This window comes from Acipenser ruthenus, chromosome 25, assembly GCF_902713425.1.
Source record: "Acipenser ruthenus chromosome 25, fAciRut3.2 maternal haplotype, whole genome shotgun sequence".
Classification (NCBI taxonomy): domain Eukaryota; kingdom Metazoa; phylum Chordata; class Actinopteri; order Acipenseriformes; family Acipenseridae; genus Acipenser; species Acipenser ruthenus.
The window spans coordinates 9,007,002-9,027,469 of record NC_081213.1 but is presented as its reverse complement, the minus strand read 5'-3'; the positions used below and the strand labels follow the sequence as shown (position 1 = coordinate 9,027,469).

The window sequence follows — 20,468 nt, the reverse complement described above, 5'->3', positions numbered from 1 at the left end:
CACAACCCCTATCCCTAACCCTAACCCTAACCCCAGACCCTATCCGTAACCCTAACCCTAAACCCAGCCCCTATCCCTAACCCCAGCCCCTATCCCTAACCCTAACCCCAGCCCCTATCCGTAACCCTAACCCTAAACCCAGCCCCTATCCCTAACCCCAGCCCCTATCCATAACCCTAACCCTAACCCCAGCCCCTATCCATAACCCTAACCCTAACCTCAGCCCCTATCCCTAACCCTAACCCCAGCCCCTATCCCTAACCCTAACCCCAGCCCCTATCCCTAACCCTAACCCCAGCCCCTATCCATAACCCTAACCCTAACCCCAGCCCCTATCCATAACCTTAACTGTGATAACATCAGAACTCAGAGGAAATGTATGACATTCAGGTGGAATTCCTGTGGTATTTATACATTAATTAATTAGGAATTTGCAGCCATTATTTTAAAGTGTGACCAAAATAACAGTTGCTACTCGTGCTGGCGTTACACCAGCAAGCTACTTGTTAGAAGACTGTGTCTGTTTATTTTGGCCACCATGCGCTTTTGTTTTGTGCGTAGTGTTTTGTTTAGGGTGTAGTGTGTTGTGTAGTGTTTTGTTTTGTTTTGGGTGTAGTGTGTTGTGTAGTGTTTTGTTTAGGGTGTAGTGTGTTGTGTGTAGTGTTTTGTTTAGGGTGTAGTGTTTTGTTTAGGGTGTAGTGTGTTGTGTGTAGTGTTTTGTTTTGTGTGTAGTGTTTTGTTTTGTTTTGTGTGTAGTGTTTTGTGTGTAGTGTTTTGTTTAGGGTGTAGTGTGTTGTGTTTTGTTTTGTTTTGGGTGTAGTGTGTTGTGTAGTGTTTTGTTTAGGGTGTAGTGTGTTGTGTGTAGTGTTTTGTTTAGGGTGTAGTGTGTTTAGGGTGTAGTGTGTTGTGTGTAGTGTTTTGTTTTGTGTGTAGTGTTTTGTTTTGTTTTGTGTGTAGTGTGTTTTGGGTGTAGTGTTTTGTTTTGGGTGTAGTGTGGTGTGTAGTGTTTTGTTTTGGGTGTAGTGTTTTGTGCGTAGTGTTTTGTTTAGGGTGTAGTGTGTTGTGTGTAGTGTTTTGTTTTGTTTTGTGTGTAGTGTTTTGTGTGTAGTGTTTTGTTTAGGGTGTAGTGTGTTTTGTTTTGGGTGTAGTGTGTTGTGTAGTGTTTTGTTTAGGGTGTAGTGTGTTGTGTGTAGTGTTTTGTTTAGGGTGTAGTGTGTTTAGGGTGTAGTGTGTTGTGTGTAGTGTTTTGTTTTGTGTGTAGTGTTTTGTTTTGTGTGTAGTGTGTTTTGGGTGTAGTGTTTTGTTTAGGGTGTAGTGTGTTGTGTAGTGTTTTGTGCGTAGTGTTTTGTTTTGGGTGTAGTGTGTTGTGTGTAGTGTTTTGTTTTGGGTGTAGTGTTTTGTTTAGGGTGTAGTGTGTTTAGGGTGTAGTGTTTTGTATAGGGTGTAGTGTGTTGTGTAGTGTTTTGTTTTGTGCATAGTGTTTTGTTTAGGGTGTAGTGTGTTGTGTAGTGTTTTGTGCGTAGTGTTTTGGGTGTAGTGTGTTGTGTAGTGTTTTGTTTAGGGTGTAGTGTTTAGGGTGTAGTGTGTTGTGTGTAGTGTTTTGTTTAGGGTGTAGTGTGTTGTTTAGGGTGTAGTGTTTTGTTTAGGGTGTAGTGTGTTGTGTGTAGTGTTTTGTTTTGGGTGTAGTGTGTTGTGTGTAGTGTTTTGTTTTGGGTGTAGTGTTTTGTTTAGGGTGTAGTGTGTTGTGTAGTGTTTTGTGCGTAGTGTTTTATTTAGGGTGTAGTGTGTTGTGTAGTGTTTTGTTTAGGGTGTAGTGTGTTGTGTGTAGTGTTTTGTTTTGGGTGTAGTGTTTTGTTTAGGGTGTAGTGTGTTTAGGGTGTAGTGTTTTGTATAGGGTGTAGTGTGTTGTGTAGTGTTTTGTTTTGTGCGTAGTGTTTTGTTTAGGGTGTAGTGTGTTGTGTAGTGTTTTGTGCGTAGTGTTTTGTTTAGGGTGTAGTGTGTTGTGTAGTGTTTTGTTTTGTTTTGGGTGTAGTGTGTTGTGTAGTGTTTTGTTTAGGGTGTAGTGTGTTGTGTGTAGTGTTTTGTTTAGGGTGTAGTGTTTTGTTTAGGGTGTAGTGTGTTGTGTGTAGTGTTTTGTTTTGTGTGTAGTGTTTTGTTTTGTTTTGTGTGTAGTGTTTTGTGTGTAGTGTTTTGTTTAGGGTGTAGTGTGTTGTGTTTTGTTTTGTTTTGGGTGTAGTGTGTTGTGTAGTGTTTTGTTTAGGGTGTAGTGTGTTGTGTGTAGTGTTTTGTTTAGGGTGTAGTGTGTTGTGTGTAGTGTTTTGTTTTGTGTGTAGTGTTTTGTTTTGTTTTGTGTGTAGTGTGTTTTGGGTGTAGTGTTTTGTTTTGGGTGTAGTGTGGTGTGTAGTGTTTTGTTTTGGGTGTAGTGTTTTGGGTGTAGTGTTTTGTTTAGGGTGTAGTGTTTTCTGCGTAGTGTTTTGTTTAGGGTGTAGTGTGTTGTGTGTAGTGTTTTGTTTTGTTTTGTGTGTAGTGTTTTGTGTGTAGTGTTTTGTTTAGGGTGTAGTGTGTTGTGTTTTGTTTTGGGTGTAGTGTGTTGTGTAGTGTTTTGTTTAGGGTGTAGTGTGTTGTGTGTAGTGTTTTGTTTAGGGTGTAGTGTGTTTAGGGTGTAGTGTGTTGTGTGTAGTGTTTTGTTTTGTGTGTAGTGTTTTGTTTTGTTTTGTGTGTAGTGTGTTTTGGGTGTAGTGTTTTGTTTAGGGTGTAGTGTGTTGTGTAGTGTTTTGTGCGTAGTGTTTTGTTTTGGGTGTAGTGTGTTGTGTGTAGTGTTTTGTTTTGGGTGTAGTGTTTTGTTTAGGGTGTAGTGTGGTTAGGGTGTAGTGTGTTTAGGGTGTAGTGTTTTGTATAGGGTGTAGTGTGTTGTGTAGTGTTTTGTTTTGTGCGTAGTGTTTTGTTTAGGGTGTAGTGTGTTGTGTAGTGTTTTGTGCGTAGTGTTTTGGGTGTAGTGTGTTGTGTAGTGTTTTGTTTAGGGTGTAGTGTTTTGTTTAGGGTGTAGTGTTTAGGGTGTAGTGTGTTGTGTGTAGTGTTTTGTTTAGGGTGTAGTGTGTTGTGTGTAGTGTTTTGTTTTGGGTGTAGTGTGTTGTGTGTAGTGTTTTGTTTTGGGTGTAGTGTTTTGTTTAGGGTGTAGTGTGTTTAGGGTGTAGTGTTTTGTATAGGGTGTAGTGTGTTGTGTAGTGTTTTGTTTTGTGCGTAGTGTTTTGTTTAGGGTGTAGTGTGTTGTGTAGTGTTTTGTGCGTAGTGTTTTGTTTAGGGTGTAGTGTTTTGTGCGTAGTGTTTTATTTAGGGTGTAGTGTGTTGTGTAGTGTTTTGTTTAGGGTGTAGTGTTTTGTGCGTAGTGTTTTGTTTAGGGTGTAGTGTGTTGTGTGTAGTGTTTTGTTTAGGGTGTAGTGTGTAGTGTTTTGTTTTGGGTGTAGTGTGTTGTGTAGTGTTTTGGTTAGGGTGTAGTGTGTAGTGTTTTGTTTAGGGTGTAGTGTGTTGTGTAGTGTTTTGGTTAGGGTGTAGTGTGTAGTGTAGTGTTTTGTTTAGGGTGTAGTGTTTTGTTTAGGGTGTAGTGTGTTGTGTGTAGTGTTTTGTTTTGGGTGTAGTGTTTTGTTTTGTTTATAATTAGCGCATTTGTGACTCACCCGTAGTACCTTGTCTGTGTGTGGTTACTTCCTGGTCTGTGACGTCACCACTCGGCCAACCTGTCACATGGTCTTACAAAAATATAAAGCAGTGTTAGTGCATTAAGAGTACAATACACAACTTACATAGCAATCATAAATACAATAAACAAAATAAATACATTTGTAGTAAATTTCAACCTGTAACTTCCCTAAAGCAATTTGAGGAAGGAATCAATGAGAACAGTCAGGTATCCCACCAGGACAGTATAAACACTTTGAGACGTGTCACGTAGAGTCCCTGCTATCATATAAGCTACACTGGGCAGCTGGCTCTTCTGAGCACAGCACTATAATAAACAGTATTGTTGTGTAAATCCCTAAACTTACTCTGTAAAAGAACCAAGGAGACACTTGTCACTGTTGATAATTACACATGAACATCCCAACATCTTCTGCGCTGACGTCTCGTATGGAGACAGACGAGTTGAGAAACAGCTTCATTCTGTCGGGCACTGTTAATTTAGCAGCTTTGGTATCAGAGTTTTCAAGAGTGAATCATTTAGAAGGACTGCCTGCTGGTGCAGTGAAATACCATCACACTAGAGGCATCTTTTGCTATAGGGCGGGCCCCCCCCCCCAGACCTTGGTTTGGGGTTGGGGTTGGTTAGGGTCAGGGCGGGTTGATGTCGGAGAGGTGAACGGTGGAGGTGATGAACAAATGCCCTAGAATCATCTGATGCCCTGAGGACAGTTTCTAGTGGATATTCTTTTCTGCTGCACCCAGGTACAATTTTTTACACATGCTGTAAAGAAAAAGGACCATAGATTTTAAAATGAGATTTTGGCTTGTGTAGGGCTGTGCTGTGCGTTTTGGGGTTTGGTACCAGTGTAGTGTTAGAAAGTGGTACATCATCAGAATGTGGTACACGTACCAAAACTTGACCAGTGCAATGTCAGAGAGCGATACGTTGTCACATTGAAAGTGGTACGCTGCAGGGGAGTAGCTAGGAATGGACATTTGGGTGGGCCCCAACTTCGGGTGGACGAGCAAGTACCAAAGGTCTGACGTCACAGGAAACAGTTTATATTACAAACATGATTTAAATCAATTAAAACTCTGAATACATCAAATATCTCCCCGGGGTTTGAGCAGCGCAACTTAGCCAAGACTGAAAATATATGGTGCCGAGTGAAGCAAGGCAAACATGTTTTGCAGTTTATAACAGTAGTTGCAAGTATACACTACAAATACAAAACACATAAGCATACATACAACCTACAGAAATAAACACACTGTGCACAATAACTGCAAAAACCGTTTCATTTGACAAAGTGCAAACAGAAACTAACAAAACTGTGAAAACGAAGTCATTATTTACAAATATAACATAAAAGGCTTTTTTTTCACATTACCCTACTGCATAGCACGGCTTCAGAAATGAAAAACTATAATAAAATAAACACTTCAAAACAAAATATTGTGTAAGCAGCTAAACTGGTTATAAGTAGGCCTACATACACAACTGTAAAATCGAGATAAAATGAAATGTAGGTACTTACATCACTGGCGCATTTGTTGCTTCGTCGGTTCGTTTTCTTTTTACAAAATTTGTCGGGACATTGCTAATGCTTAAGACACAAATATAGCTATGGTTTACTGCAAAGTTGGCTAAACATTTTGTATTATATTTGTTAGCGTACGCCCTTATCCAGTGCGACTTACAATTGTTACAAGATATCACATTTTTACATATAATTACCGATTTATACGTTGGGTTCCCTTTCAAGTCGAAAATAACCATCAAGGTATGGAAAATAACCATCAAGGTATGGGACATTGCCGTCAGGCAGTAGGGATTGGCTGAGCTTTATGTCAAAGCTGCCGATAGGCCTCCGCGCAAGCTGCCGTGTAAGCCCGCCCCCCTGGGAGCTTACTATACGCAACGCGCGGAGAGTCACTTCCTCTTTTGCCTTCAGCCTCAGTAGCGGTAGGACTTAGAGCTGTACACTGATTGTACTCCATAAGCTTAGGCTTGAAAAGCTGGTTTATTTATCCCCTTCTCTGAGTTTATTTCAGTGATTATTATTGTTATTATTATTATTATTATTATTATTGTTAGATATATATTGTTTTCTTTATATATCTCTTCTCGCTTTGCTTTTGCATCGCGTTTCTTCGTGGTCTCTCCGTCTTTCCTCTGTTTCTTATTATTATTGTGTTTGGGTTTTTTGTATATTTTGTGTGTATATATATATTGTTATATATATTGTGTTTATTATTTTTGTTCGGAAGCGTGTTGCGTTGGCCTTGGCCCACGTGCGTATTGCTAAGCTAGACCGTGCGTGTGCGTGTAGTCTGCTCTGCAGTGTTCCTTCCCCACCGCGGCGCGTTCCCGCCACGTGGTATTGTACTACACCCTCTTACTTTCTACAGCGTCCAACAAAAAAAAACAAAAAAAAAAAAAAAACTTTTTTCCCTTTTACTATTCAGAGGAAGACAACCACCAACGTGCAAAATCCCCAGCACCATCAGGTAGGTATTGCACAGCATCAGACACCGTACCAGCACTTAGCGTCTCCGCTTGGCGGGTCAGCTGACGCATAGGCGTCTGTGCTAGCGCTCCACACTCGGTACTCGCGCTTCGGCGCTCGCGCTCCGGCGCGTTTGGTGTCAGCGCTTGTGCGCTTGGTGCAGCGCTTCGGCGCTTTGTACAGCGCTTCTGCGCGTGGTGCTTAGTGCTTCTGCACTTGGGGCTCAGTGCTCGACGCTCGACGCTTCGGCGCTCGGTGCTCGACGCTCGGTGCACGTTCCATCAGCGCTTGGTGCTCGACGCTCGGTGCTCGACGCTCGACGCTCGGTGCTCGGTGCTTGGCACCTCGACGCACGCACCTCGGTGCTCGACGCTTCGGTGCTCGACGCTGTGCTCGGCGTGCTCGACGCTCGGTGCTCGACGCTTCGGCGCTCGACGCTCGGCGCTCGACGCTTCGGCGCCTTGACGCACGCACCCTTGACGCACGCACCCTCGACGCTCGACGCACGCACCTCGGTGCTCGATGCTTCAACGCTCGGTGCTCGACGCACGCACCTCGGTGCTTGACGTGGCGGCGCTCGACGCACGCACTTCAGGTGCTCGACGCTTGGTGTCCGACGCTTCAGCGTTCGACGCACACACCTCGGCGTTTGACGCGGCAGTGCTCGACGCACGCACTTCAGGACCATGCCGCATCTGCCCTGGCAGATAGGGCATACTGCCAGCTATGTGCGGGTTTTCAGACGCGCACCCTTCGCCAGAGAGCTAGGAAGGCGGTTGGAGGTCGTTCCCCATCCTCGGGCTCGTCCCACACCGTCTCGGCCCCACCGTCATCTGTCGTGTCGCTGCCGGCGACGTCTCAGCTCCCTCGGAGCCCATCCTCCCAGCTTACAGCTGGTCAGAGGTCTCCAGTCAGGCGTGCTCGGGAACGTTCCCGTAGTCCCTCCTCTCGCGGGGCGCGCGCCCCCGTCGGGAGTCTCAATCTAGATCTCGATCGCCTCGCCGGAGAAGGCACTCTCGCTCCCCTCGAAGGGGTAGGCGTTACCAGGACACATCTGGAGTGACTGAGCTCACCTCCAAGATGTCACAGTTCATGGAGCTCATGATGGGACAGCAATCCCTCCTCATGACCCTAGCGAATGTGGTGCCTCGGGCCCCAGAGCTAGTAACCGGACCCATCGCTAGTCAGCCGATGGTTCCTCCACCAGTGCCTCACGGCCAACCCCAAGAAGTAGAGTGGGACGCCGATGCTGTCTCAAGGGACGCATCTGACGCAGACCCGCTCTTTGAAGACACAGAGCCTGAGGTGGCATCCCAGCACTCTGGGCAGGACGACCCTGAAGTGCTGGATACTAATGACCCTATCTGGTCAGTGGTGGAGAGGGCAGCCCGTCACTTAGGCGTGGACTGGCCTGCGTTAGAGCCAACACGACGCTCTCTATTTGAGTTGCCATCGGCTCCGCCCCTTCAGTCCAGGATGCTCCCGGCATTCCCGGATTTTATTAAGGAGGTGCAGTCCACCTGGGGAGCCCCGGCCTCCGCCCCTGCAACTTCTCGCAAGGCTTCGGCTTTCACCATGCACGGGGCGAGCGAAGCTGGGTTAGCGTCCTTTCCGCCAGTGGGCGCCGCGTTCGCCGCGCTAGTAAAGGCGCCGACATTATCGGGGCTGGCTAAGGACCCTTCCTGCCCTAACAGGCAGTGTAGGATTACGGAGGCCCACCTGAAAAAGGGTTATGCCGCGGCTACAGAGGCAGTTAGGCTGTCTAATGTGGCCAGCCTCCTGACGGTCTACCAGGCGGCGCTGATTCGCGATCTGCCTGAGTCCCCATCTGTTGGACTTAGGACCGAGCTGGGTGCAGTTGCGCAGCTTTTGGTTAAGCTGGCTCAGCTGAATGCGCGAGCACAGGGCAGGAGCATTGCTTCCCTTGTGGTGGCAAGGAGGCAGCTCTGGCTCTTGCAGGCCAGGGTACAGGAGCCTGATAAGGCCCCATTGCTAGATGCTCCTATATCCCCGGGGCACACGTTTGGCCCAGCGGTGGAGGAGATGCTGCAACGCTCTGTCAAGGCGCGTGAGGCGTCGCAGCAGTTGGCAAAGATGTGGCCAAGTAAACCCTTCCAGCCAAGGCGGCCACAGGAGCGCCAGTGGCGCAGGGCACCACCGCAGCAGCAAGCGCACCCACAGGGCAGTAAAACCGCCCCTTTGGGGGTTTCAGCACGCAGCCAACCCGCGTTTGCAAGACCGCAGCGCGGAGGGTGGCGCCCTAGAGGAGGTAGCAGACCGCGTCCTCGTGGCTCTGGCCAGGCCCCTCGTGAGCGAGCGCAGCCTAAGCAGCCCTGAGAAACCCCGGCAGCCGTTAACCCACCCCTACACTGTTCCACAGCTCCTGTTCTGGCAACAATGCACCAACGACATCTGGGTGCGCAAAACTATACTCACCGGGTACACCCTTCAGTTCCGGTTAAACCCCCCCCCCCCCCTTCAGGGGAGTGGTGGTAACTGCAGTGAAGGACTCGGTTCAGTCCTCAGCTCTAAATGCAGAAATACAGGCATTGCTCAAGAAGCGTGCCATTCAACTAGTAGACCCTGCTCTGACCGACCAGGGGTTCTACTCCAAGTACTTCCTAGTGCCAAAAAAGGACGGCGGGCTCCGCCCTATTTTAGATCTGCGACTACTGAACAAATACCTACGGGTGTCGTCGTTCAAGATGCTTACGCACAGGCACATTGTCCAGTCTGTCCGGCAGGGCGACTGGTTTACCACCGTAGACCTCACAGATGCATACTTTCACGTTCCCATCTGTCCGGGTCACAGGAAGTACCTACGATTCGCATTTCAGAGCAGGGTCTACGAGTTTTGTGTCCTGCCATTCGGCCTGTCTCTAGCTCCTCGAACCTTTTCGAAGTGTATGGATGCCATTTTAGCCCCCTTGCGGGCTCAAGGCGTCCGACTGCTGAACTATCTGGACGACTGGCTCGTCTGCGCGCAGTCAAAGGAGCAGTTGGCACAGCACACAGAGATGGTTACAGACCATCTTCAGCGGCTAGGTCTGAAGGTCAATTCAGAAAAGAGCCGCCTCGTGCCGAGCCAACAGACCGAATTCTTGGGTCTGCATCTGGACTCTGTGTCCATGGAAGCGACCCTGTCGACACAAAGAGTTGCCTCGCTGGAGCGGTGTCTCTCCCTATTCAGGTTGAGAGAAACAGTCAGCATGGAGCTGTGTCAGCGCATGCTGGGGTTGATGGCTGCCGCCTCGCAAGCCCTTCCTTTGGGCTTACTACACCAGAGACCTCTGCAGGCCTGGTTCAATGCCTTCGCGTTGCATCCGCAGAGAGACAAACACCGCAGGTTGATGGTATCCCGAACCTGCTGGGAAGCACTGCGCTGGTGGAAAGTTCCGTCGAACATCCGCCAGGGCGTACGCTTGGGTCCCATCTTCCGAAGGGAGGTTATTACGACCGACGCTTCCAACCAGGGTTGGGGAGCAGTCTGGAACGGGTCGGGGACTCGCGGAGTGTGGTCAGGACCCTGGAGGTCGGCCCACATCAATGCTCTGGAACTCAGAGCGGTGGACCTCGCCCTTCGGCACTTCTTGCCAGTGCTTCTAGGCAAGCACGTGTTAGTGCGGTCAGACAACACCACGGTAGTGGCGTATATCAACCGCCAGGGCGGCTTGCGGTCCCCCGGTCTTCACCGGATGGTAACACGGCTGTTGCTTTGGGCACAACCGCGTTTAGCCTCTCTGCGTGCGGTTCACCTACCGGGCAGAGTCAATTACGCAGCGGATCTCCTGTCCAGAGGAGGTCCTCTTGCAGGCGAATGGCGTCTTCACCCTCGGGTGGTAGAGCGCATTTGGGACTGGTTCGGCACAGCGCAAGTCGATCTCTTCGCTTCGCGAGAGACCACGCACTGTCCCCTGTGGTTCTCGGTGAAGGACCTCGACAGCCCCCTAGGAGTCGATGCACTGGCTCACGAATGGCCGCCAGAGCTCCTGTACGCATTTCCACCGATTCCGATGCTCCCCGCCTTCTTGGAGAAGGTCAGGGTAGAGCAAGTGACAGTGATTCTGATCGCTCCTCGGTGGCCTCGGAGGATATGGTTCCCGAGTCTGGTGCAGTTGTTGCACGGTCGCCCGAGGGAGCTCCCTCTGCGAGCGGACCTGTTGTCCCAAGCCCAAGGAGGGCTATGGCACCCAAACCCCAAACTCATGCAGTTATGGGCTTGGCCCCTGAACGGGAGCGCCTGTCAGCCTTAGGGCTTTTGACGGCGGTTATATCCACCATTCAGAGTGCGAGAGCGCCCTCTACTCGGTCGCAATATGCGTATAAGTGGCAATTGTTTCAGAGTTGGTGTCTGGCTGAGGGCCATGACCCGGTCTCCTGCCCTATGGCAGTGATATTACAGTTTCTGCAGAAGCTGCTAGATGAGGGGAAGTCTCCCTCTACACTTAAAGTGTATTTGGACGCTATTTCGGCTTGCCATGTACGCATTGACGGGTTATCACCTGGTTGCCATTTTCTGGCATCTCAGTTCCTAAAGGGCGCAAGACGCTTGCGGCCCCCAAGGTCGACCAGTTTACCGTCATGGAGCCTTGATGTGGTGCTAGAAGCCCTTACCAAGGCACCGTTCGAGCCTCTCCACAGTGTGGATATGAAGTTCGTGTCTATTAAGACTGCGTTTTTGCTATCAGCGGTATCAGCAAAACGCGTGGGCGAGTTACATGCACTTTCGGTGCATTCATCATGTACTCGTTTCGCAGGAGACGGTTCTAAGGTCTCCATGCGTCCAAATCCAGCCTTTTTACCCAAGGTCATATCCCCGTTTCACATGAACCAACCAGTCGAGTTGATGGCGTTCCATCCTCCTCCTTTTTCTTCCCCAGAGGAAGAGCGGTTACACATGCTCTGCCCTGTGCGGGCATTGAGGTGTTATATTGACCGCACAAAGACTGTGAGGCAAACAGAACAGCTGTTCATATGCCATGGTTCTAAATCTTTGGGTCAGCCGTTGTCTAAGCAACGCCTTTCTCATTGGATAGTGGATGCTATTCAGTTAGCATATGATTCTATGGGCCTTCCGCCACCAGGGCAGTTGAAGGCACATTCCACTAGGGGTATGGCAACATCCTGGGCCCTCTTTAGAGGGGTGCCGATGTCTGACATTTGCGCTGCAGCCAGTTGGGTTACACCGCATACATTTACGAGGTTCTACCAGTTAAATGTACTGGAATCCTCTGCTCCGTCATTTGGAGCATCTGTGTTGCACTCTATGACGCCTCAGGTTGCGGACGTGTAGAGTGGTTGACAATATGGTGTGACTATTCCACCTTAGGACAGGTGTCATTGCGAGCATAGACGCTGAGGCGCAGCTCCGCATATGTGTAGATGTACTGCCTACGCAGTTGCTTTATGACGTAAGTCTGTCCTACTGCCGAGAATCCTCCCTCGCGACGGCTTGGGTACACTGTTCCCATACCTTGATGGTTATTTTCGACTTGAAAGGGAACGATAGGTTGCGGATGCAACCCCGAAAGAGAAAATAACCATCAAGCCGCGAGGTCGCTCTGGAGGCCTTCACGGCCTGAAGGGCAAAAGAGGAAGTGACTCTCCGCGCGTTGCGTATAGTAAGCTCCCAGGGGGGCGGGCTTACACGGCAGCTTGCGCGGAGGCCTATCGGCAGCTTTGACATAAAGCTCAGCCAATCCCTACTGCCTGACGGCAATGTCCCATACCTTGATGGTTATTTTCCATACCTTGATGGTTATTTTCTCTTTCAGGGAACCGGGGTTGCATCCGCAACCTATCGTTTTTACTTGCTCGAGTGTACAACACCAGTGCACCCCACCTGGGACTGAACCCACGACGAGCCCTAACCACTACTCCACACTGCTGCCCTGTGTAGGTACTTAGATAGCTAATTGCAAACGTAAAAAATAACTAAACAGCAGCTGCACAAGCAGGTGGTTTGCATGCCTTTCAATGAAAGAAACGTTCCTGTATGTATGCTGCCGAGTCCCGACCCGCTGTAATTTCGATACTGCAGTATCGAAGACGTAAGATCTCATATCGCAGCCATCCAATCACCAATCTCTTTTTTCATAACCATGACAACGGTGCTGAGGTGGGTGGGACGGATATATTTTTTGAACCACAAGGATGAGCTAGACTCGCCGCAGCGGATTACAGTCTGATACGGCTTGGCATGAAATGTTTTTAATTGTCAATCACTCCATAACTGGGTGGGCCCATGAGCAAAATGGGGGGGCCCAGGCCCCTCAGGCTCAAGAGTGGCGCCGCCCCTGGTACGCTGTCTGATTTTGGTACAGGTGCAATCAATTGCGATCTGTTGGGTGTTTTCCGTTTCAAACAAGAGGTACATTTACCATTATTTATACATTAACAATCACTACCAACAAGACAAAATGAGAAGCCCACTGCAAAGTTGCACAAGTAAAAAAAATGTACAAGCGCCAATGTATTGCATATGATAAATATTCACATACTATTTTCGTAATGGTAGAAAAATATGATAAATTATTATTATTATTATTATTATTATTATTATTATTATTATTATTTATTTCTTAGCAGACACCCTTATCCAGGGCGACTTACAATCGTAAGCAAATACATTTCAAGTGTTACAAGTAATACAATAAGAGCAAGAAATACAATAACTTTTGTTCAAGTGTGACAAACCACAATTCAATAATACAGCAGATAATAGTGATAGTTACATCAGGATATGATTAAATAGTGATAGTTACATCAGGATGTGATTAAATACAAAGTACTACATGTTAATTATATTAACAACGATGTAAAAGACTGGCAAATATGATAAATTCAATTTTAAAAGATGCAAAAGACCGAAAACAGCATAACATACCAGATTTGAATGGGCACTTCCCTGCTTTCTTAGCGGAAGTTGTTTACGCATTGTTTATGCATGGACGAGCAACCACTTTTTACCGCACAGGCCTTTCTGAAAATAACACTACACCGGAATGGTAATGTCTTTCACAGTGGATCGGTGGAAAATGAGATTTAAATGAAGGTGGTACACTACAGTATTAGGTACATTCTGGTTGAAAGTTGCTGCTATAATTAATGTTTTAAAATGTTACAGTGCTTACATATGCATTTGTATGGGAAGAATTGATTAGGCAATGTTATACATGAAAATCAGTGGGTTTATTTTTCTAACATTTTCGCCGTATGCAAATGTTGGTATTAGTTTGGCAAATGAAAAGTTATTTTTGTGCATGAAAATGGTTAAAACATAACACGCAGCACGGGGACGAGAGATTGCGCGGATCTTTTGGTTATTGCGAGCTAACCCGACAAGCAAAAACATTCGACTCACAGGCTGGTGTTGACAAATTTGCCAAGATGAAAGCGAGATCCTACGCCTTTTGATTGTAGTTTATGTGTGATTATCTGTGTAGGCGTGTTATTTAAAACGTTGCTACATATTTCTACTTTGACATTCACAGTAATGCGGTGCTTATTTAGCAGTTTGTGTTCACTGATGAAATGTATCAAACTTAACTCCAGGTTGTAAGCATGTGTCAGATCTGTTGAGATGTATTCGGATGGACGCTCTGTAATAAAGAGTTAAACCGCGTTCTTACCCCCGGCTCTTTTTGTACAGCCCATGCAATACATGACTTTTTTTTCAATGATCTGAAATAGTAGTCTAATGTCCCAGCTGCTACTGTAAAACTATATATATGTTGTACCGCTATTTGTTTAATGTAAAGTAGTCACAGTATGTAACACTGAAATATTTACTTAACTGGGATATCGAAAGCTGGCAGCAGAGCAATTCGGTTAGCGATAAAGCCTTTACCCCCTGTAAAAACACTTCAGTGAAAACGGCGACCGTAACTGTAAAATGAGACTTGGAACGGCATTTTCGAGTTTGTGATAAACCTGTGCCGTGCTTTAAAAATACTTGCATTGCACATTTTGTATAATTTATTTTAAGTATAAGAACGATGTTGACAAACAACAGCACGCTGTAAACTGGCTTGTTTTTTTCTCATTCATGGGACAGAATGTTTATGTTGTCTCAGCTTTAAATGACGCCCCTGCATCGCACCGATTGCTTAATGACAAACCCAAAGCAGGGACACAGCGCCGCCTGCCCTGACGGATAGATCTTCATCTGGAGAAAGTCAGCATTGTGATATCAGTATTAACCACCGATCAGAAACAACACGATGGTTTAAACTATTTATTATTGTTAACCAGGCTGCCCAAAATAAATAAGTAGCTCTGACTGACTGTGAACAACACCCATACATTTCAATTAAATAATAAATATGCATTGAAGGGAACTCACTCAAAACGAGACTGATCATTTCCTGCCATCATTATTAATCTGCCAAGTCAACAGGGGCTGTAGATTGCAGAATGCTGCTATGAAAATCTCATGCCTTCGCTACATTCACTCCGATTTCATCAGCAGCTAAAGGGTGAACTGAGTCCTAATGATTATCAAAGCCGTGAACTCACCTTTTGAAAGCAACAAGGAAATCTGTGATACTGTCGTGCAGTGCAGTCCTTTGTTAACGCAAACATCACACGTGTACGTCCCAAAGTCGTCTTTTTTCAATTCCTGTATCCTTAGAGATGAGCTGCGCACAATCTGTTTCCTGTCCTTAAGCTTTGTTACTCCAGTTATAATTGTCCCAGAGCTTTGAAGAGTGAATAAAGTAGAGCGAGTGCCAGAGGCTGTATTGTAAGACCACTGTATCGATTCCCTGAACCCCACCGAAGCCTCTCTGCAAGGCAGGACAACGGTGTCTCCCGTCCGAGCATAGCGCTCTATTCCTGTAGAAACATAAATGAAACAAAAATATTACCTAAAACAGAAATGATCAACTACTCGTGATGAGACCAATTGAAATCTGCTTTTTGATAATAGTCTGAAAGTTAAAATATGTTTAATTTTAAAACCCCTTTATTTAGAAAAGCTGCATGGGGATTTAAAACAAGAAATATTTCATTTTCAATTGCAAAAAACATTTCGCGGTAAATGTCGGAAATTGTGAAGAAATAGATTGCTTTTCGGACATTAGCGGTTCATCTTATTTACCAGCTTATTGGTAAATGCAGGTATATCATTGAATAATGTATTTATTACTGCATATAAATGATAATGCCGAACAATATATGTATTTAACAAGAAGAAAAACAAGCAAACTCAAATACCAGGTTGAATTATTTGTCTGCAACTATTAAAAAAATCATGGGGGAAAAAAATCTAATCAAAAGAGAAGTTGAGTGATTAACATGCAATATGTTACCAATAACAAGACATAATATACAATGATCTATGTTTGAATAATCACAAGATTTAGCTTTCCTATATATATATATATATATATATATATATATATATATATATATATATATATATATATATATATATATATATATATATAATTGTTATTAATAAATAAGCAGTGTGTGTGATAATAAAGAATCAGAAAGGAATGAAATCATTTTTGAATTATAAGGTGAGGATGAAACTTCCCCGAACCCCAATGATTCAGCGCGTGGTTTCTGCTTTTATACATTTAAACTTTTATACCCCTCTGAAAATGTTATTATTAATACAATTACAAAACATATTGTTACATTTAAACAGTCTAATTCTTAATCAAACTTGTGTCTGTAGTAATAGTAACACATTTTATTTAGTTGCAACGTATAACTTTAATCATAAAATTATAATTTGGGAAAGAGATTTAAAACAAAATAACTGGAGAATACAGTATCTAAGACTCACTGAGTATAAAGATATTCTCGATACTATATGTAGAAATCATTCCACATATATTACAAGACTAATATTCATACCCATAATCTCCAACATGTATTAGTCACATAATGATAGATTTGATATTTAATAGACAAACACTTATTTTTCTGAAAACCCAACTTCTTTTTTCTTAAACTTCACCTTTTTGCACTAAACAAGTTGTCCTTGGCTGCATCACAGTGGGCTGCATCACAATGGGGCTTACCTGATGAATAGTCTGATAGATTAACATTAATTCAAGGTGAAGCCTTTTAATGTTGCCACAAGTTTCCATGGGTTTCGGAAACCCAGCAAAATAAACAGTCCAGCAAAGGTGGAAAACACCAGACATACACAGAGCTAAACTCCCATGAATATAGAAAAAACTATTAATAGTGAGGATATAAATAGTCAGTATCAATTTACTTCATTCAAGTGCCACTGATAGCAATTTCATTCCAAATCCCTCCTTATCTACTACTGTTTAGATAATAATGAATTCACTCGAAGTAACCATTAAGTGAGAATTTGATCAACTTCTACCTGCTGGGATGAGCAAAGCTGGACCTTATTAGAGCATTTTACAGCACTGGAGAATCCCGCTGGATTGCATGCAGCACTGTGGTCTGTAGTCACACCGAGATTCCCACTAAAAATGAAAATCCAGCTGGATTTCCCGGAGCTGTAAAAGCCGTTCACAAAACCCAGCTGTGGCTTATCACTGCAGAGTAGAGAGTTATCAAAGACAGCGTGGCTCTCTTCAGGACGCGCGTCTTTTCATTATAACACTGCTGTTTGGTATGGGGTTCAGCATGATGAAGGGTGAAAAACACCTTATAAAGATTCAAAAGTAACAATTATTCTCCCTTTGTTCACTTCCAGATACACCTTGTGTTCTTCTATGACAATGCAGAGCAAAAGGCTTAGTGACCTAAAATGAAATCTTGATTCAAATAATTTTCAGTGTTTTCAGGTCTGGTATAAATGTCTATCAATGTTTCAGCATTTAAAACTGAGTGTTTGTTCTCAGTATCTGTAAGAGAAGAATGCCTACCTGTTGCTAGAGGCGAGATCCCTGCTGAACACAGACACAATACCACAGAGAGAACAGCAGCTCCAGGGTTCTGATCCATTTAATCACACGAGTGCTGTAAGAGAAAACAGAACCAGTACCATGAATTACACACTTTAATGGGAGCAGCCCGGTGAAACAAAACCAACATTGTGGATGTGCTTCAGAGATTACAGCTCATATTACATGCTCATTTTTTAAAACTTACATCTATAGCTGTGGCCAAAAGTTTTGCATCACCAAGAATGTTAGGATTGAAACATAATTATATAAAAAAAATTAAAGAAATTTCAAAATGATATCGCAGAAGTCTACTAGAAGCCATAATAGTAGTACAGTATTTCATGTTAGATTTCAATCTTTGTCAGTTTTTCGGTTAAGTATGTGGGAAACTACAAAGCGGTGTGTAATTCAGTATGTTAACGCAACATTATTCAGCAAGTTTCATTTGACTTTATGAATCAAAATGTGTTAATTCTATAGGGGGATGCAAAACCTTTGGAGCTGTGCATGTAAGAAACGAGCCCTTACTTATTCTGTTATTGCAAACAAGCTATTCTGTTTATTGTTATTTGAAATGCATGTGAATGAATTATATGTATTCCAATTAATTACTTGTATTGTAACACTTGAAATGTATTTGCTTACGATTGTAAGTTGCCCTGGATAAGGGCGTCTGCTAAGAAATAAATAATAATAAATAATAATAATAATAATTAAACAGGTCTTTGTTGTTTAAAAAAAAAGCATTCTACTATATGTGATAAATGATATTTAAAAAGAAACGGTACTCGTACAGCAGTTTATAAACAAGCATTGCCATTGTGGCTGAGGTGTATTCATTTCATGCGACAGGGCTGAAAGCTACATGGCAGTTCTCGTGACCTTGAATTGATCTTGAGTTTCTTATTCATTCTGCTGCACAACCCAATATACCAAAGCAAAACAATGAAATCAAATACTGTGCTTGAGAAATTAACAAGAAGCAGCGAGCGATCCGTGTGAAACCAAGATTTCATTTCAAAAACTGGATACAATGAGGGTTTTTTTTTTTTTTGGGGGGGGGGGGGGGGGGGGGTATATACAAAAGGTTAAATGTTTACTTTTACTATCCACACAATTGAAAGGAGATTTTGTCTGAAATAAATTATTTTGTAAACATTTAAACCTTTTGTGTACATCCCCCCAAAAAAACCCTTTTCATTGCTTTCATTTCTGTACACTGCAGTTATACCTCCATACTGCATGTAAACACACACACACACACCACATATATATATATATGTGTGTGTATTCAGTATTATATAGGAATGTCTGAATGTATAGACTCTAAAATAGGAAAGCATCCCAAAATATATATGAGGAACAAATTGTAAAAACTTTAATTCTGAGATTGTCTTTTCTAGTCTCAGTAAATATGTGTGTGTGTGTGTGTGTGTATAGATTTAATTAATTTTTTTTTCCAAATAAGGAAAGGTGAAATTGTGGGAGAAAAAAGGTTTAAAAAAATGTTTAGCACCTGTTGTAAAAGAGCAGCCTACTATGTTGTATACAGTACTTACCTGAGTCAAATCTTCATCCAATGCTGGTTTAAAGTGTACAGAACTGCAGTATAAAGACCGCTGACAGCTTCTCCTCGCATACAGTTCAGTAACTTGGTATTTGATGCTTCTAACCTCAGTCCAAGTTTAATATTTTATTGTCACTACCTCCTCTCCCACCCAGAATACAGCAGCAGTTACCACCTTCAAGCACTCACAGAAAATGCTTGTGGTTTATTAGCCCTCAAACACCCTCATATATTCTTGCAAGGAGCACTGTGACACAAACAATTAGGTGATGCTGTGTGGCTTACTGTCTCAGAAGTGTCATATAGGCAGCAACAGGGGGCTGCTGCTTTCTCACTTGCATTCCGGGCGAAGATGGTTAACCAGAGATACAGGGGGGCTTCCTGTATTCAATCTGAAAAAAAAAACACACACCATGATGTTTTAGAGAATCTTTGCAGAGGGCGTCAGTCTAGATTTCAAACTATAACAGTCTTGTGTAAGTTTTTGAATTACAGCATTATTATTGATTTGTCTGTAGCCTTCTCAAGCTTTTTAACATTCTGCTGTACATCCAGTTTCATTCTCACTCTGACTCGAGTGCTTATCTTTCCAGCACGCTATGAATTAGGATCCCACATACACTGTGAGCGTGAGGCGGGGCCCAAATACCGGCAGTGAATTAAAAGCGGGTCACCTGTAAGGTAGGCGTAGCACAGAATAGAGGCAGCCAACCTCTAATGGCTCGTCACGTGATTTGAGATAGACGAAAGCCATCCATTAACATAGAAATGACATTTCAGAACATTAATAAAACAGTTTTAAAATATAGTGCGCAAACAGAAAAGTGTTATGAAACAGTACACTCGCAAACAGAGCACTAAACATTATCAAATACTTGGCTTACATTATTATTAGTAGTAGTAGTAGTAGTATTTGTTTAAAGTGGAGACTAGTCGACCTATCCGAGTCTTTTTATCCTCAGCTATTCAACTCTCTCAAGCGAGTGCTTGTTCTGTACTTTATTGAAACTGCACTCAGTTTGCCCCTCTGTTACAATTCTAAAATGTGTTTGCTGGTATTAAAACTATTGTAGAAACATTGCATTACAAAACTTTTATTTGAAAATGATTTGTTACATCATTCAAATGTAAATACAATCTGAATAGCATTTAATGCACAGTGAAGTTTCAAAGCAGCCTTGTTCTGAGCCCCCTCAGTTTCACATAATTTTTTAGAGATTATAATGACTGAAAATGTTTTGGGTAAACAGTGTATTACACAGTAATAAAGATGATAGTCTCCATTATTTCTGGTTAATTTGTGTAAGATCAGTGTCAGTGTGTCTGCAGTCCCCTCTGTTACTAGCAGACTTTATACGGAAGGAAAAAAAAAAAAAACTACTAACACAGAGAGAGAGAGAGAGAGAGAGAGAGACACAGTCACACACACACAAACACAGAGACAGACAGCCACACACATACACACACACACAACCACAGAGACAGACAGCCACACACACAGCCACACAGACAGACAGACAGACACACACACACACTCACAAACACAAGTGGAGACACAGAGCGCCACACATGCACAGAGAGGGCTAGTTTAAACTATAATGCTTTTTTTAAAATTATTTTTATCTTGAACACAAAATCAAGGCACATTTGACTATGGTGCAAACCTACACTGTAAACAGTTCATCCAGCTTCTAAACAGGAGTAAGACCCATCGGGCTGGTTTGCAGCTATAAACTGTGGAGTGCCTCAGCTGAGGTAACATTGGGTGGTTCAGAAGCAGTGATAAATCAGGTGTGTCTGTGGAGTACAACCCAGTGGAGTATCATCTCA

At 43.9% G+C, this 20,468-nt stretch overlaps 1 protein-coding gene across 3 annotated transcripts in view; it reads right to left on the bottom strand.

Moving 5' to 3' along the window:
* Positions 1-18,815, bottom strand: part of LOC117964018 (uncharacterized) — a 28,183-nt gene extending 9,368 nt beyond the window's left edge. The window contains exons 1-4 of one of the 3 annotated variants that reach the window (XM_059000372.1): positions 18,631-18,815; positions 17,051-17,144; positions 14,706-15,023; positions 3,675-3,746 (exon numbers count right to left, since the gene is read on the bottom strand). In XM_059000372.1, coding sequence (XP_058856355.1) covers positions 3,675-3,746; positions 14,706-15,023; positions 17,051-17,129 — 469 coding nt within the window. In that variant the 5' untranslated portion in view covers positions 17,130-17,144; positions 18,631-18,815. The remainder of the gene's footprint in view (positions 1-3,674; positions 3,747-14,705; positions 15,024-17,050; positions 17,145-18,630) is intronic. The other 2 variants (XM_059000371.1, XM_059000370.1) reach the window with 2 other exon arrangements.
* Between the last annotated feature and the right edge of the window lie 1,653 nt (positions 18,816-20,468).